This window comes from Suillus clintonianus (genome assembly GCF_016758775.1).
Source record: "Suillus clintonianus strain FC179 chromosome Unknown DEU56scaffold_18, whole genome shotgun sequence".
Classification (NCBI taxonomy): Eukaryota; Fungi; Basidiomycota; class Agaricomycetes; order Boletales; family Suillaceae; genus Suillus; species Suillus clintonianus.
Genome location: NW_024539242.1, coordinates 516062 through 534945, shown reverse-complemented (window position 1 = coordinate 534945; position 18884 = coordinate 516062). Strand labels below are relative to the sequence as shown.

Genomic DNA, 18884 nt, shown 5'->3' with positions numbered 1-18884 from the left:
GGAGAGCCCACCAAACAGCATGCAGCTGATCTTTCAGAGCTGTCATATCCCATACATGAGGCTTCTCGTCCGGTCCGATCCACCCGATTCCTCGGGTCCGTTCTAGAATTCATTTCCCTGAGTCCCCATTTGTATAGGCTTCTTTTCTGCCCCTATGTGTCCGGATCATCCTGACAGTTAATGTCCGGGTTCATTCTGATCCGTCCGTTAGTCTATTCATTTCCCTTTCATTTAACTTGTCCCCCCTGTTTCATTTAATCTCCGGCTCCATTCTCGATCGTCCGCAGCGGTTCATATCCGTTAGTACATTTTCTACATAGCCCTCTGATCCGAAGACTGCGCTTCGGCCGGAAACCCGTCGGATACACTACAGTATATAAACCCTTTGTAACCCGTGGTATTTCCTCAGTTCGAATATTAACTTAGACTCTGTTCAAACCTCGTGTCCTTTCGGCTCTTGGGATTATTACCCTAGTCCGATCCTCCGAGCCTCGGGATTATATCCCTAAGGCTAAATACCTCCGCCTCTACCTTCAGGTAGTCTGTACCTTGTTAGTTTCTACCCGGACGAAGTCTCGGGTAGTCTTCTCTCTCTCGTCCGGCCCGTCTATACCCTTCGGCCGAACGATATCCAACCCCCTGTAAATTAGGGGCACGTACTCGGGTAAAGAGTGCAGCGCACGAGCTGAAGCTAAGCCCCTCCGGTCCGACCCGTTGAACACGGTCTTAACAGTATATTCGAACTCACACTTTACCGAGTATACTTATCATCATGGCTCCCACTCAGACAACCAGAACCAACCTCGCCGCGGCCGGTTTTCTAGCCAGCTCACGTAAACGCTGCGTCCGACGCACAGAACTTTCACCGGCTTCACTCATCGTCGTACGAGCGTACTAAGAACCCCCACGGACAGCTGTCTCGCAAATCATAAACCGCCCGCACCCAGAAACTCCTACTCGCCCGACAACCCCCGGACCATCAGACCCGGAATGGGCCTGACGACGGTGGTGATTCAGATCCGCCGGGCGATGATGGGGATGACCCATTTGGTGGGCCCCCAGAGGACGAAGACGATGGGCTAACCCCCTGCTGACAGAATCTTCCTCCGCTTCTCTCAAGCCATTGAGAACCTTGCCCGCACTACGCGGAAATCCCCATCCGAAGACTCCAAAGTCAAGGTTCGGGAACCCGATACTTTTGACGGGTCCGAACCTCGCAAACTCCGCGCATTCTTCGTTCAATGCGAACTCAACTTCCAGAACAAGGTCCGCTCTTTCCGCACGGACCGGGCTAAAGTCAACTTCGCCCAGTCCTACTTGAAGGGCATGGCCCTGGAGTATTTTGAGCCTGACCTCCTGTCCGGTGCAACTAATGACCGCCCGGACTGGATGGATGACTATGCTGAGTTCATGCTAGAACTCCAGACCAACTTCGGCCCCCATGACCCGGTCGGGGATGCAGAAATGCAACTCGAACAACTCGTTATGCGCGACGGACAGCGCATTAATAAATATGTAGTAGAGTTTCAACGACTTGCTTCCCAGGTCCGAGGTTGGGGCGACGGAGCATTACGCCGTCAGTTCTATAACGGACTTCCGGCCCGCATCAAGGACGAGATTTGTTGTCAGGGTAAACCCGTGACCCTCGCCGAGTTCAGATCCCTATCCCAGTCCATCGACGCCCGATACTGGGAACGCAAGGGCGAGACCTCCCGCGAGGTTAAACCATCCACATCCGCGCCTCCAACAAAACCATACGTACCTCCTACCCGATCCTTCGCACCCGCTACTGACCGGACAACCCCTTCCGGAAGTAAACCCTCCAAGCCCTCCACCTCCTCCTCACAGCAACCGGACTTGTCCTCAAAACTTAGGCAAGGACGGTAAACTGACATCCGAGGAGCGCCAGAGGCGCATGGACATGAGGCTCTGCCTTTTCTGCGGTGGACCCGGCCATACGGCCCGGGACTGCTCCAAATCGACCTCGCGCGCTGCCAAAGGCCGTGCAACTACAGTGGCCCCGGATGCTATTCCCGAGGCCCCTGTTGAGGCAAAAAACTAGTCCGTGACCCTCCTGACTCCGCGCGGGACGAGGGTCGCGTTGACTCAACCCGCGCACTGGAGTTACGACTCAACGCTGTCGCACTCACGAACCCATCATCACTCCGTCCATCCGTATCCATATCCGCATATCCGAACATTGCCGCTTTTCCGGCCTTAATAGATTGCAGGGTCCTCGCATTGTTTTATTGAAACCCGCTTCGTCCGTAAGCACGGACTTAGTACCTATGCCATTCCTCCACTCCTCGCTTCATCTTTTTGACGGTACTTCTAATGCTACTATTACTGAAGCTATAGATCTACCAATCCGATTCACATCTGGTGTAGTTACCTCCGATACATTTTATGTAACTCCGTTGGATTCATCCTGTTTGATCGTTCTTGGATATAGCTGGCTCTCCCGACACAATCCGTTGATTGACTGGGTTAAGGGCAGCATCGAGTTCCGTACGATTCCACATGGAATGCCAACACCTCCTCCGACGTCACCATCTCCGGTTCATCCGGATATATCTCTACCAACTACCCCGGACCCATCTACTGATAAAACCGCAGCCCCATATATCTCTTGTCAATGCAGTAGCCTTTTGTCGGGCCTGCAAACTAGAGGGGGCGGTCCAGTTCAGCATCTACCTCCGTCCGACCGGTGTTGATTTGCGCTCCGCATCACTCTCCTCGGATCCCCCAAACATGTCCGGGATCCCCGAGGAATATCATGAGTTCGCGGACGTTTTCGACAAAGGCAAAGCCAGCCAACTTCCTCCTCACCGGCCATACGACCTAAAGATCGATTTAGAGGACGGCTCTGCCCCCACCCATCGGTACCATATATTCCCTTTCCCCGGTTGAGCTGGTAGCTCTCCGCAAGTTCCTTGATGAGAACATTGCAACCGGTCTCCTCCGCTCCTCCTCCTCCCCGCACGGAGCTCCGGTCCTTTTTGTCAAGAAGAAGGACGGATCACTTCGGCTCTGTGTGGATTTCCGAGGCCTCAACAAAATCACGAAGAAAGACCGCTACCCACTTCCCCCTCATAGCCGACCTCCTAGACTCTCCGAGCCGTGCAAAGGTCTACACCAAAATCGACTTGCGCTCGGCTTATCACCTTGTCCGCATGGCGGAAGGTGATGAGTGGAAAACCGCGTTCCGGAACCGTTACGGGTCCTACGAGTGGTTGGTTATGCCCGAGGGACTCACTAATGCCCCGGCGGCTTTCCAACGTTTTGTCAACACTATCTTTGCCGACCTACTGGATGTATATGTCATCGTATATCTTGACGACATCCTTATCTATTCTCACGACCTCGCATCCCACAAACAACATGTCCTTGAAGTCCTTCGTCGGCTCCGTAAGCATCGCCTATATGCCAAACCGGAGAAGTGCGAATTCCACTCCGACTCGGTTGAATACCTCGGCTACCTACTTTCCCCTACCGGCCTGACCATGTCAGTCCGAGAAGATCCAATCCATCATCGACTGGCCCGAGCCGCGGAAGGTGAAGGACATTCAGTCCTTCCTCGGGTTTGCCAATTTCTACCGACGGTTTATCTTTAATTACTCGGACATTGTTGTACCTCTCACCCGGCTGACTCGGAAAGATGCCCCATGGAATTTCTCTGATAAATGCCGGACGGCCTTCACCACCCTCAAAACCACCCTTTACGTCGGCCCCGGTGCTCACGCACTGGATGCCCGATGTCCCAATTGTTGTGGAGACAGATGCCTCGGACTATGCCTATCGCTGGAATACTTTCCTATCATTTGCCCGGACACGGAACTTCGTCCGGTTGCATTCTATTCCAGGACTTTAACGGCTCCCGAGCTCAATTACGACACCCACGACAAAGAACTCCTCGCCATCTACGAAGCATTTCGGTCCTGGAGACATTACCTTGAGGGCTCGGCCGAGCCGATAGATGTTGTCACGGACCACAAAAACCTTGAATACTTCGCTACTACTAAACTCCTTTCGACGCCGGCAAGCTCGCTGGTCGGAATTCCTCCACCAATTCAACCTTGTCATTCGTTTCCGTCCCGGGAAACTGGGTGTTAAGCCGGACTCCCTCACTCGCCGTTGGGACGTCTACCCCAAAGAGGGGGATAAGGACTACGCTCAGATTAATCCACACAACTTCCGCCCTGTATTCGCTACGGAACAGATCGCTTCGTCCCTACGAGCCACCACTTTAGCCATCCCGGTACTAGGTGCGGCCGTATTAATGGACATAGATCAACTCCGAGCGGACATCCTATCAGCTCTGCCCGAAGATCCTATCGCTTCCAGCCATCTTCCTGAGCCTTCGGATCCGAGATGGACCGTAGATAATCAGGGTTTCCTCCGTTGCGATAATCGCATATTCGTTCCCGAGTCCAATGACCTCCGTTTACGGGTCCTACGGAACACCCATGATCACCCCCTATCGGGTCACTTCGGTCAGAACCGGACCCTAGAGCTAATCCGTCGGGAGTATACTTGGCCGGGAGTACGTGCCTATGTCAAGGATTATGTTAAGTCCTGCACTACGTGTTCTCGGGCTAAAGTCCCTAGACATAAGCCCTACGGCCTACTCAAACAACTCCCCATCCCCAAGAAGCCGTGGAATTCCATATCCATGGACTTCATCGAACAACTTCCATCCTCCGCCGGATTTACCGCCATCCTAGTCGTCATAGACCGCTTATCCAAGCAGTCCATATTTATCCCGACCTACGACACCATAACCTCCCCGGACCTCGCTCAGCTATTCCTCCTCCATGTGTTTTCCAAGCACGGAGTTCCATCCCATGTCACCTCCGACCGAGGCACGGAATTTCGTCCCACTTCTTCCGATCCCTCGGCAAAGCACTGGACATGACCCTGCATTTCACCTCCGGGTATCACCCAGAAGGCGACGGTCAGACCGAGCGCGGCCAATCAAACCCTCGAGCAATACCTCCGGATCTACTGTAATTACCAGCAAGACAACTGGTCCGAGCTCTTGCCCTTGGCAGAGTTCGCATACAACAATGCTCCTAGTGCTACCACGGGTGTTTCCCCCTTCTTCGCGTAATAAGGGTTATCACCCGAACATATCCATACATCCAGAACGAGACCTCTCATCCGCCCGGGCCCGAGAATACGCCATTGACCTCGATGAGCTCCATCAATTCCTTCGGGATGAGATGTCTTATGCGCAGGATCGATATCAAGGCCCGGCCGACGCTAGACGTAAGCCCGCACCGGATCTCCAGGTCGGACAACAAGTCTTCGTCAAAGCCAAGTATTTCCGCTCCACTCGTCCATCGAAGAAACTATCCGAAAAGAACCTCGGACCCTTCGATATCATCGCCCGCCCGGGCACCCATTCCTTCACAATCCGTCTCCCGGACGCAATGCGATCCGTACATCCCGTCTTCCATGTTTCCCAACTCGAACCCGCAACCCCGAACACCATCCCTAACCGAATCCAACCAACCTCCCCCACCCGTCTCAGTCGACGGGGAACCGGAATACGAGATCTCTGAAATCCTTGATACCAAAATCGACCGTAGAAGACGGACATGTCAACTACTTTACTTAGTTAGGTGGGCCGGTTATCAGGGGACGGACGAAGAAACATCGTGGATCCTCGCTACCGAACTTGGAAACGCGTCCGAACTTGTACAAGACTTTCATTCAGCATATCCGGACAAGCCGGGTCCTATTGTTGTACAGTAAAAAAAAAACGAAGAAATGATACATTGTACATAGGGAAGAGACATCCGGATCATCCGGACCACCCTACTCCTCCATTTCACCCCCATCTCCGGATTCCTCCTCTTCACCCTCCTCAGTCCCTTCCTCAGTATCCGGCCCCTTCTCCAACTCCCTCTCCCTCTGGAAAAACATCCTCATCTCAGTCAGAAAGAGGGCCTGGAAGACCCTTTGTTGCTCCAGGAGCCGGCCAATGGCACCGGTGCTACTTTCGGCCGCTTCAACAGTCCTCTCGAGAAGACTGTTGGTCCGGGCCAACTCGGCGACCATGTCGTTGACGGCCGCCACCCAAGCCTGATCATCGTACTCCAGGAAATCCTGCTCCTCGCCAATAATGCTGGGTAAGGGGCCGGGGACGATCTCAACAGAGTCGTCCGAAGGAACCGGACTCCTCTGACGCCTCTTCGCCTTACCCTTAGGAGACGGAGTCCCTGCAGTACGGGGCCGCTTCTTACCCTTGCCCTTGTCAGTATCCGTCCGGGCGGGTGGCGCCCCACCATGGCACTTCATCTTCGCAGTGCGACAGTGGTCACACGCGTTGACCGGCTTCAAAACCATCAGTAAAACTCACATCCGGACGAAAGAAGTCCACTCACCCGGCCCGTGGCAGACACGCCCGAGTAAACGCAGGCCCGCTTCTTATCGGAGCAGGGCTTACAGGGTCGTCCGACGTCCTTGGGTCCGACAGAAGCCTATATCCATCAGACAAAAACATCGGCCGAGAAAATTCGCTACTCACTGCAGGCCCGGACGAAGCGGACTTCTCAGCAAGCCTCTTCCGGGTCTCCTCTATATCCTTCTTCTTCTGCTCCTCCCTTAATCTCTCCTCCTCCTTCAGTTTCTCCTCCTCCAAACGCTTCCTCTCGGCTTCAATTTCCGCGAGTACTCTTTCTTCCTCCTGGGCCAGCTCTTGCTGCGCTGCGTTTAGCCAGGCCCGGATGGCCGCAATCCGGGCATTGGTAGCCTGGGTAGAGTCGGATGGGGTCTGGGACATGGTAGTGGAGTTGGTGGGTGGTAAGAATCAAAGGGAATGGCGTCCCATCAAAACCCTCAACCCTTTTATCAAATTTTCAATAAAACCCGGGTCCGTTCTCGCGCTCTTATCATCGGATCGGACATCCGGCCTCGGCCTCGTGGGCTCGGCCTTAATGGGGGGATACTGTCATATTCCGTACCTGAAGCTTCTCGTCCGGTCCGGTCCGTCCGTTCTCTCGGTTCCATTCTAGAATTCATTTCCCCGTGTCCCCATTTGTATATGCTTCTTGATGCCCCTATACGCCCGGATCCTTCTGACAGTTAATATCCGGGTTCATTCTGATCCGTCCGTTAGTCTATTCATTTTCCTTTCATTTAACTTGTCCCCCCTGTTTCATTTAATCTCCGGCTCCATTTTCGATCGTCCGCAGCAGTTCATATCCGTTAGTACATTTTCTACATAGCCCTCTGATCCGAAGACTGCGCTTCGGCCGGACGTCCGTCGGATACCTTATAGTATATAAACCCCTTGTAACCCGTAGTATATCCTCAGTTCGAATATCATCTTAGACTCAGTTCATTCCTCGTGTTCCCTCGGCTCTTAGGATTGTCTTCCTAGTCCGACCCTCCGAGCCTCGGGATTATATCCCTAAGGCTAAATCCCTCCGCTTCTACCTTCGGGTAGTCTGTACCTTGTTAGTTTCTACCCGGACGAAGTCTCGGGTAGTCTTCTCTCTCTCGTCCGGCCCGTCTATACCCTTCGGCCGACGATATCCAACCCCCTGTAAATTAGGGGCACGTACTCGGGTAAAGAGCGCAGCGCACGAGCTGAAGCTAAGCCCCTCCGGTCCGACCCGTTGAACACGGTCTTAACAGCTCGTATAACTGTCAAAGACCAAATTTTCCGGTTGTTTGCAGTCCTACAACCGGTTGTATACCGGTTGCAACCGGAATCGGTCATGTGGCAGTGTAGTACTCCTTCCCACGATTCTATTGGTGGTCTATTTGTATTAAATGGTTAGGATTTGAGTGAGATATGAGCATTTTAAGAATGGCTCATATAACTGGCAAAGACCAATATTTCCGGTTGTTTGCAGTCCGGTTGTACACCGGTTGCAACCGGGACCGGTCCTGTGGCAGTGCAGTACTTCTTCTCAAGGGCTTACAAGACTAAAATTACTAAATAGTAGTCTATTAACTCAATAGTTGAATACAATGGTCTACGCTCAATAGTGCTATCGATAGTTGTGACTGTGGGATATTTTTGATGAAAATCAAAGTTGTAGCCCTTGTCAGTCTATCCATAGTCTCATGACATTTTTTGGTTAAGATCCTAGTGAGTTATGAGCAAAATACTAGAAAGTGGTGTGTTCAAGAAAGTTCAGGCACACAACTATTGAGTTACTAGACTACTACTTAGTAGTTTTAGTCTTGTAAGCCCTGTCAACCTTGTGGCATGTTTGTGAGGCCTGTGGTGAAAATCCTAGTAGGTAGGGTGAGGTTTGGGAGGCCTTTATTGTAATGCTCATATCTCACTCAAGTCTTAACCGTTTAATACAGATAGACCACCATTAGAATTGTGGGAAGAAGTACTACACTGCCACAGGACCGGTTCCAGTTGCAACCGGTGTACAACCGGACTGCAAACAACCGGAAATATTGGTCTTCATCAGTTATACGAGCCATTCTTAAATGCTTATATCTTTCCCAACTCTTGACCGTTTTTCAAGATTGGACCACCAATAGTATCGCCTAGATGAGTACTACCCATATATAGGCAACCAGTCTTTCATTTTTCGCAAATGTTAGGCATCTGCAACTGGACCGGCCTAAACCTGCCTGAGGCAACTGGCAACTGGCAATGGAGGTCAGGTCTATTGTGGTCCGGTTGTGGTCTTTTATGGTCTTGCAACCGGACTTTTAAACTCTGACCAGATTTATATGCTAGATGTACCAGATGGACACAATATCAGTTGGTATATCCTGTATGCACCGGATAGCATATCATCCGGCCCACTCATCTCCATTGTGCCTCATTTACTGGCCCACCCGTCTCCACTGCACCCTATCCCTTGTTGGCCTACTCGTCACCATTGTGCTACATACATATACCGGCCCATTCGTCTCCATTGCACCTCATTTACCAGCCCACTCATCTCCATTGTGCCTCATTTACTGGCCCACCCATCTCCATCGTGCCTCATTTACCATTTACCAGCCTACCCGTCTCCATTGTGCCCCATCACCTCGGCCCACTCATTGACATTGCACGACATTTACTGGCCCACTCATCTCCATCACACACTGCCATTCATAATCTATTATATAGTACATTGGTATACTACCATCTATACTATATACCACGGGCCCATCCATTTGCATCAGGTACACACCAACCTCGGCCCACTTGTCTATCATGGTACAATTATTGCCATGGGCCCACATGGGCTGGCCCATCTGTATTGGTACATTGTCACCCTCAGCTGTCTGTCTAATACGGGTATAAGTTACTGTACTATGTGGCCCCACACCAGCTCTGTCAAGAACACCATCGACGAAGTCAAAGCGTTAGCACGCAAGATGCATGGTCTCAACATAGGTGACATCACATACTCTGAGTGTTATACCCGACTGGTCTGCCTAGCACCCGCCACTTCACAGGCATGGGCACCCCCCAAATCCCGTCAACTCGTCAGCATGCCCGTGTCAGCACCAAACACCCTGCCATACCTTCTCCTTCCTCCCCTTCCTCCCTCCTCCAACTACTTGCCAAACACGAAGTGCTTCTTCTGCGGAGGACCGCATGTCATGCGCACCTGTTCTACTGCAGGAGAATACTTGTGTGCTGGACAGATTATTTGTGATGGACAATACTTTGCGTGTCCCGATCGCTCATGCATTACATTATGGGGATGAGACCTTCAAGCAGGTCATTGACATGTGATACACTTCCCCTCACCCTGCTACACCTGCCATGAGATCAAATTTAATTGTCCTTGAGAACCCCTGATGAGAACTGCCCCCACAATCAGTGCCTGCAGAGATTCCCTCTTCCGCCTTCATTTCCGAATCATACTTCCTGCAGTGTGAACCCATGACAGAAAACCATGCAGTTATCGTCACTATGGAAGAAGTCAACAACGAGCAGTCAGCAGAAGTGCTTGCCATCACTTGATCCAAGTCAAAAGCTGCAAACACCTCAGAAACTACCCCTGCGACATGTTCCATCTCAATTCCAGCACCTGTACCTACCCCTTCTTCCTCTGCAACATATTCCATCTCCATTCCACCTCCCACTGAACCCACACACCTTTCCATTGGCAAAACAAAGAAGGAACCAGTCTTTCAATACGAATCCAAGGCAACCTCTCCCGATGCAGTGAAACAGCTGTATGAAGCCATCCTCAATACCTCCATCTCTCACCTGACAGTGTCCGACCTCCTGGCAATCAGCCCAGACCTGAGGAAAGAAGCAGTTGAGCATTCCCACACCCAGCAAGTACCAGCACCTCCCACCACAAACCCAGCAAAAGCCCTCATTGCAGCAACCAGCACACCCCCCTTGCAGATTGAGCACACCACGCCTTTACATGAAGTTTGTGTAACACTGAACAGCTCCCATTCCGAACTCGTGCTGCTGGACGAAGGATCCGAAATTGTTGTGATTCAAGAAGACGTCTGGCGGAAGACGAACACACCCATCAATCAAGATGTGCAGATGCACATGCAGATCACAAAGGGAGGATCACAGCAGATGGTCGGATGCCTGGAGATGTTAGAAATAGATGTGGAAGGCATCAAGACCTGGGCTCATGCCTACGTGGTACCAGAGGCCCCTTACCACCTGCTTTTAGGATGACCTTGGCAGTGCCTGGTTTGTCTTTCCTAGCAACACTTGAACCATCAGAATGTCTCCTTGTCCTTGGCCTCATCCCTCCCTCGCATTAACAGCATCAGTAATCTCCTTGATTCTCCCCCCTCAGCCGCCAGCCACAGCGCTATCTACTCCACAAATTCCCCCAACAAACTCCACAGATATCTACCAACTGACACATACCACAGCATACCCTCCCAACCAGCTCCACTGACATATACCACACCATCAAACTCCCCAGCCACTCCCTTTGTTCCCGTCTCTCGTCTCTGCAATTCATCCTTCGCCGAGCTCCTCCTTCAAGCGCACTTTGATGTCAACCCAATCCACCGCACTTCACCTATAAAAAGGTTGCCAATACGGTGAGGCATGTGGCCATGACAATGCCAGCACACATGTGCATCATCTGCCATTTTCCAAAAGACCCCCTCACATCCCTTCCACCCCTTTCACCTACACCCCCTGCTTTCATACCCGGTACTCACCTCACCCAAGACCACATGGACACACTCGCCATATTCAAGAACGAGTTCCTCCTCCCAGAAGAGCGAAAACTCACAGCTCACGTTCTAACGAACAATGAGCTTGCACTTGCCTGGGACGAGACAGAGAAGGGACATGTTCAGGATGACTAGTTCCCCCCGTCATCATCCCCACCATAGAACACACCCCTTGGACTCACCGCCAACCTCCAATTCCTCCTGGCATCAAGGACAAGGTCGTCAAACTCATCAAGTCAAAGATCATGTCTGGCATCTACAAGGTGTCGAACTCCTCCTATCAATCCCACTGGTTCTGCATTGCGAAGAAAAGCGGGGCCGTGCGCATCGTGCACGACCTCCAACAGCTCAACTCCATCAACATAAAGGACACCACCACAATGCCCTATGTCGAGCTCTTCACAGAGCAATGTGCAGGACATGTAATCTACTCCATGATGGATCTCTTTGTCAGCTTCGACTATTGTGTGCTTGCCGAAGAATCTTGTGACATCACGACCTTCCAGACTCCCCTTGGCACCTATTGCCTGACTGTTCTCCCTCAAGGATGGACTGACTCACCTGCTGTCTTCCAGAATGACATTGTGTTCATCCTGCAGGCTGAAACCAAGATTGCCCCCAACTTCCAGGATGATGTCAATATCCTCGGTCCACCCACCTGATACGAGTTGCCTAATGGCTCATACAAATTTATCCCCAAGAATCCAGGCATCCACAGGTTCATATGGGAACACTGTGCAGATGCCAACTGCATCCTCCACCGACTCAAGCATGCCGGGGCAACCGTTTTTGCCACGAAGTTGTTCCTTTGTGTTCCCGAAGTCCTGGTGGTAAGACAACTCTGCACTTACAAGGGTCATGTACCCGACCATTCCAAGGTCAACAAAATTCAAAGCTGGCCCCCCTGTACCACACAAACAGAAGTTTGTGGATTTATAGGTACCGCCAGCACCATTTTCAACTGGATCCAGGACTTTGTGCTCATATCCCGCCCCCTCACCAATCTCACTCACGTCAATGTTACCTTCCAATGGACTCAAGATGCTCAGCACACTATGGACACACTGAAAAATGCTATCATTAAATCCCCCACTATTCAACCCCTCAACTATCACTCTACAAACAAGGTGATACTAGCCGTCAACTCATCACACATAGCTTGCAGTTGGATCTTGCAGCAACTCAATGACAAAAAATGAAGGTGACTGGCCCGTTTCGGCTCCATTACGTGGAACGATCGTGAAGGATGATACTCACAATCAAAGATCAAACTTTACATATTATTCCGAGCGTTGAAGGCTGTGAAAGTCTGGATCATAGGGGTAAAAGACCTTGTAGTGGAAGTAGATGCAAAATACATAAAGGGGATGCTTAATAATCCAGACGTTCAGCTGAACACCGTTAACTGCTAGATAGCGGGCATCTTACTTTTTGATTTCAGACTTTGACACATCCCAGGGAGCAAGCACATTGGCCCCGATGGGCTTTCTCGATGACGCAAGACTTCAATCTGTTCCTTCCTTGACAGCCTCTCATTTCCAGACACCATCCTTATCAAAGATTGCCCCCACCTAACCAAACACTCCCATCAATTCTTCGTCAGCAGGCACCAACTTTGGCAAAAAGAGCCAAATGGGTGCCATCAACTTGTCCTCTTCGGCTCAGGTCGTGCTCCATCCTCACACAGACTCACAATGAACTCGGTCACCGTGGATTTTACCCCACATGATGCACAATCACAGATCGTTTTTGGTGGCCCTCGCTCGACCACGACCTCACGTGGTACCTCAAAACCTGCCACCAATGTCAGATATGGTCTGTTGAGAAGGTCATCCTCCCTCCCACCATCTCCATCCCAGCGCCTCTCTTCCGCAAAACCTTTGCGGATTCCATGTACATGCCAATGGCACATGGATTCACTTACATCATCCAAGCACACTGCTCCCTGTCCAACTGGCCTGAGTTCCACATGTTAAGGAAGGAAACTGGATGCACCTTGGGTGCCTTTTTCTTTGTGGAGATTCTATGTAGATGGGGAGGCATTGAAGAAACAGTCACTGACAACAGCACACTGTGTGTCGCCGCACTTGACTGGTTAGCCAAGAAGTATCAAATCCGGCACATCCACATCTTGGCGTACAATTTGAAGGCCAATGGCATTGTGGAACACTCTCATTGCACCATTCACAATTCACTTGTCAAAGCATGCAATGGCAACATCACCAAGTGGCTCACCCTTCGACTTCGTTCACGCCATGTTCATGCTCCCTGATGTCACCACCCTCTTTTCAACCCACGACTTAATCGCCGCCCGTGCTCACCAACTTGCAAGTCATGATGAGGATCTCACCATCGCTCACACTCATCTCATGAAAAGCCGCCTTGCTTCCATCCGCGACTTCAAGAGACACTTTGCGCATACCATCCACAACTATTATTTTGCTCCCAGATCACTCATCCTTGTCCTCAACAAACAGATTGAACCCGCATCAAACACGAAGTGCAAACCCCGTTACTTCAGCCCCATGATTGTCGTTTCACGCGCAGCAGGAGGATCTTACCGTCTCGCAGAGCTCAATGGCAGTGTTCCAAAGCTCAAATTTGCCATGTTCCATCTCATTCCATACCACCCTCGTTCTCAATCCTCAATAGAAGTCACTCAGTACATTGATCCTCAAGCACTCTCAGGCCTCAAAACCGAACAATGGTAGATGTGCCATTCATTTTTTTCTCTCACTTCTAATCTATGTTTCTGCATACAGTATATTTTTTTATTAGTTTAATTTGTTCATAGATCAACCACGCAACGGTCAATATTTCAAAGTGGGGAGGAGGTGTAAGGACCATTTGTCCTTTACGCACTGAACTGACTTTAAAACAAGGAGTTTGAACTTATGACATGTTCAAAGACAGCCACGTGACTCACGGATGCAAAGAGTTGTACTCTTCGCATCCGAGTACATGTGTCATATACCGTACACTGAACCCCTGAAGCATATCCCATCTCTCCCGACAAACAATGTCTGGACCTCCAAAATGTAGCCAAGCTATACCTTAACCCTATCCATAACCCTCAGCAGGATCTGCCCTGCTTCCCCTAACCTGTCAACATGATATGTCATCCTCCTCCTCCTGCATACCTCGGGTCTCCTATACGTCGGACATCCTATTTGTCAGATCCCACCCATATCATCCACTCATCCACTTGTCCACTCCTCCTGTATTCATTGGACCTCCTATACGTCGGACCTCCTATTTGTCGGATGTCCTATACGTCGGATCCTACCCATGTCATCTGCTCGTCCGCTCATCCGCTCATCCGCTCATCCGCTCATCTGTGCATCCGCTCATCCGCTCATCTGCTTGTCCGCTCATCTGCTTATCCGCTCATCCGCTCATCTGCGCATCTGCTCATCCGCTCATCTGCTTGTCCGCTCATCTGCTTGTCCGCTTATCTGCTCCTCCTGCATACGTTGGACCTCCTAAACGTCGGACCCACTCACATCCATTTAACCCCTAAAACATCAGATCCACTTCACAGTTCATCTCCATCCCCATTTCCCATGATCCGCTTGACAGTTCATTTCTGGTCCTGCTCCTATTCTGTTACCCCATTTGTATAGTCCCCTTGTCCTAACCCCTATATGCCCGGATCTGCTTGACAGTTAATATCCGACTTCATTCTCGATCATATCTCCTATGCCCGGATCCATTTGATACTTCATCTCTGTCTCTGTTCTCGATTGTTCCTATATTATTTTCCTTGCACCTGTCAGTTTAACCTTTCTGTATGTTCCTCTCGTTGACCCGGATCTCCACTGTCTCTATCCCCATTGCACATGTCCATAGTATATAATACCTTGTAAACTCATAGTAGTTTCCTCAGTTCAAATATCACCTTAGATTATCCTCATTCTGTTTCCCTGGACTGGAATCTGTCTCTCGGGTCCGGGATCCATTTCCATGGACCGGACTCCATTTCCCGGTCCAACCTCTGTGTCCTGGGATTGATTCCTTGGGCTATACTCCGCCTCTACCTTCAGGTAGCCTACCTCCGTCAGTTTCTACTGTAGACATTGTCTAGTGTAGTCTTACCTCTAGTTTCCGCCTTCTTGGACTTCCTGTCTTCCTGTCTTTCTGTCCTTATACCTGTCTGTTCTGTCCGCCGTGTCTGCCAGACTAAAGCCCCTATTGTCCGGTGGACTGAGCCCCTATTGTTCGGTGGACTGAGCCCCTATTGTCCAGCAGACTAATCCTCTTATGTCAGCCAGACTAACCCTATGATCGGCCGGACTAACCCTCCTTACATCAGCCGGACCAACCCCCTGAACATCGGCCCGACTCTTCCTCGGAAAAACCTCCCAGACTTGTCCCCTCGAAGTCCACCAGGACTTATCATCCTCCCTCGGACTTTGTTTCTAGCCTTTGTAAATTAAGGGCACATACTCGGGTAAGGGGCGCAGCGCATGAGCTGAAGCCAAGCCCTTCAGATCCGCCCCTTGAGCATGGTCTTAACAACATGGATACATTCCTCTATATCCTTTCTATATCTTTTTTGTACCTTACCTTGTGCTCCAACCTCACCATTCCTGTCCTTCACCAAGTATTTTTGAGTGCACCACATGCTCCTCACACTGATTCTGGTATAATAGAACCTCCTGCCAATGTATAAATACTGCCATGTACACCTACACTAATTAGCAGAATAGACACGTTGATTTCTCCACTCAAGGCAGCAGCCTTCAGAGAAACCTCAAGCCTAGTCCTTATCTCGTTCTACAAAAGCTACTACTTTCATTCAAAGTCTAAACGAAGTCAACCAATTCCTTATCAAACTATAGGCAGCCATTACACTTTTATGTGGCTACAATGCAACCTGGCAGACCTGGGCACAATGTATGTGCACCATGCTATGGATGATATGACATGAGGTCCATAACATCTCAGAAACCCACTGGTAAGTTGATAATGATTTTCTCAATATTATTTACTGACATTTGTATCAGTGTCACAGCCTGCTGTGCCACAACATCTGTCGTCCAACCTAGCAAGTCAACAACGGCCTGATCCTTAGGCCATTTGGCAGTCAGTGAATGCTGCCCAATATAAATGTAAATTGTTCCAATCTCTGATAGGACTTGAGCTGATTCCAACTGTGACCGATAGTAAGCGTCAATCTGTCTCATGTTGTTGCAATCCCTGACTGGACTAATACACAAAACAATTCAGCCTTATGGTAGTTGTGTCAGAGCGATCTCTCACCTAGACTGCACAGTCGAAAGTGAAACCCTTCTTCGGCTCCTCGCCTTGAGTGCTTACCTATCCTTCTGTCATAACCCAATGGCTTAGGCTGCTGGGTATATTAACATCTCCGACCACTGATTGATAACTTAGAGGACATGCTTTCTTTGTGAACCATCCCAGTTTGAATACAACCTCTGTCGTAACACTGGTCAGTTTGGATTACAGAATCGGATACTTCACACTTATGGATGAGTTGTCTAAATTGTTTGGGGAGGTAAATGTCCTATACTGGGTGAATGCTCTATTGGACCTCGTCTATGATGTTATTGACCATGCTGTGGCAGATGTGTCTCGACCTCCACCATTCAATATTCTCCATGTGCACTTTTTCAAAACTGGTCTGGTGCTATCATACCATCAAGATTGTAGCAAGCCTGCATTTTCATCATACTCCACTTTGACTCTGTTTGCACAACAGGCTGCACCTCATGCCTTGCAAGACCAGTCATGACTTTCTGCATCACTTGGATAGATTGATGAATTAGCCAGAATGCATTGATAGTGGCTTACAGCTAGCTGGACAATGACCACTACTTGATGGAGCTGGCATTCCCTGTAGAAGTGCTTTAAGTTGGTGATCATACAACAAAAACAAACACCACTTACATGTCCCATGGGCACATTCAGGATAGGATCAAGGACACCTAGTGGCAGGGGTGTTGTATTTTGGGTGAGGAAACACAAATCTTGAACCAAAGCCATGGGCACAGGAACATGATGAGTTTGTGTAGTCAGCTTGGGAGGAGCTCAATTTTCTTGCACCATGTGTTGTGAGGGTGTTTTTACGGCACCTGTGTTCCGTGCCTTGTTGTCAAGTGCAACTGAGGTGAAAGTGAACTGTTGTAGTATAGAGTATAATATATTCAGTAAACACTGTTAAAAAATTTCATATGACTTACTGTTGAATGATTGTCATCAATGTCATTAACACTCCCATGGTCTAAGTCATCCTCTAACTCAGGATCCAGATTGTTGAAGTTATTGATCTCCTCAAGCACTAGTCAGCTGTGGAGTGCTTGAGTGGCATACTTCACAGTCTTCCTTAATTTTTTTCTGTGTCCATCTTGCTCTGAACAACGAAATGTCAGGTGTGAAAGCTAAATAGCAGGTTTAACATTACTAATGCTTGTTTTTTTGCAGACACTCATCAAACCCAATGTTCTCGGGTTTGATCTTCCTGCTCACGAGACAGATTTTAGTGGGCTACACAGCAGCAGTACTACTGGCAGTGAAAGCTTGTGCCTCCACACCCGCTAGAGGTTTTTTTTTTGTCCCATCTTAAGGCAAATGAGATTAAAGTGAACAGAAGGCAAGGTGAAAAAAATACCCTGTGCAACAGTACCTGGTCACCGTTAGTTGGCCCTTGTCTGGTGTCATCAAAAAGATATTTGTGTGGCATCCAAGCTTAAAGGATTGTCCCAGCATGTGCGGAAATGAGTTGACAATGGTAAACCACTTGAGTATGATCTCAACGAATGTGAGAAGAAGATGACATGTAAAACTAGGCTGGAAGCAAGGCACAGTAAAGGCAATGGCAGCAATCAAACAGTGACCGGAATAGACTCAGTAAGAAGTGCAAGTGCTAAGGGAAAATAGAGGACTCACTGAAGCATAGATATCTGCAACATTTCGAATAACTTGATGTTGTTAATCAGCCCACCACAGCAAAAGAGCCATAAGTATCATTCAGATGCGTTTTTGATGAGGTACTGCCACAGTTCAAGAATGATTTTTAAAAACTATGAAGATATTAGTAGTTGAATCCACCATCAGAATAAAAAATGAACGCACATTATCAATGCACACAGCAAGCAATGTACTTTTATTTGCTGATGTACCCTGCAAATGGGTTGCCATTGTCATTGTCCGTGTGGTTGGAGATCCCTATCATGACATGGTCCCACTTGCCTTGCTTCTTGAGGGCGTGTACCATGACATTTATGCCTTGTTGATAGCTGACAGCCTTTGCAGTTGCAGCAATGTCAAAGGCTTCATGGTACTCAATCCCACCACACAGGAAGTATGGCTTCAGGAAATTGTATGCAAGCTCAAATGGCCCGCCTGTATCATTGTAGTCAACTATCTTTAGTTGAATGAAGAGAACAGGTGCCCCAGATATTTGGGCATGGTGGGGGTCCCACAAATCTTCAGGAAGCTGTCGAGTACTGGCCATCCGTTACAGTGGTAGAAACCCTGTCAAATTAATTAATCACAATTGAATAAAGTGATTGGAGACACACGAAGTATACTAATTGCTTGTCGTCCTGCCTGATATCTTACTCGTTTATGTGGCGGATAATACATTGGAAAATGACATCATCATTTACAATGGCACGCTTGAATGCATCGAGGATGTCAATGCAGCTGATGCATATGACTCTCGGGCATTTGTAACAGCAGAACAGGGATTCAGGCTCTGTGGTGCTGTCACAACAAAT

The 18884-nt window shown here is 49.5% G+C and overlaps 1 protein-coding gene across 1 annotated transcript; it reads right to left on the bottom strand.

Annotated features, from left to right (window-relative positions):
- Window positions 1-16775: 16775 nt before the first annotated feature.
- On the bottom strand, window positions 16776-18619 carry DEU56DRAFT_754132 (uncharacterized protein; the record flags this gene model as incomplete). The annotated part of the gene is made up of 10 exons (XM_041349778.1): window positions 16776-16909; window positions 16957-16999; window positions 17053-17090; window positions 17238-17283; window positions 17346-17443; window positions 17481-17515; window positions 17789-17947; window positions 18052-18065; window positions 18107-18155; window positions 18285-18619. The coding sequence occupies 10 exons, from the start codon at window positions 18617-18619 to the stop codon at window positions 16776-16778; spliced, it is 951 nt and encodes a 316-aa protein (XP_041211097.1).
- Between the last annotated feature and the right edge of the window lie 265 nt (window positions 18620-18884).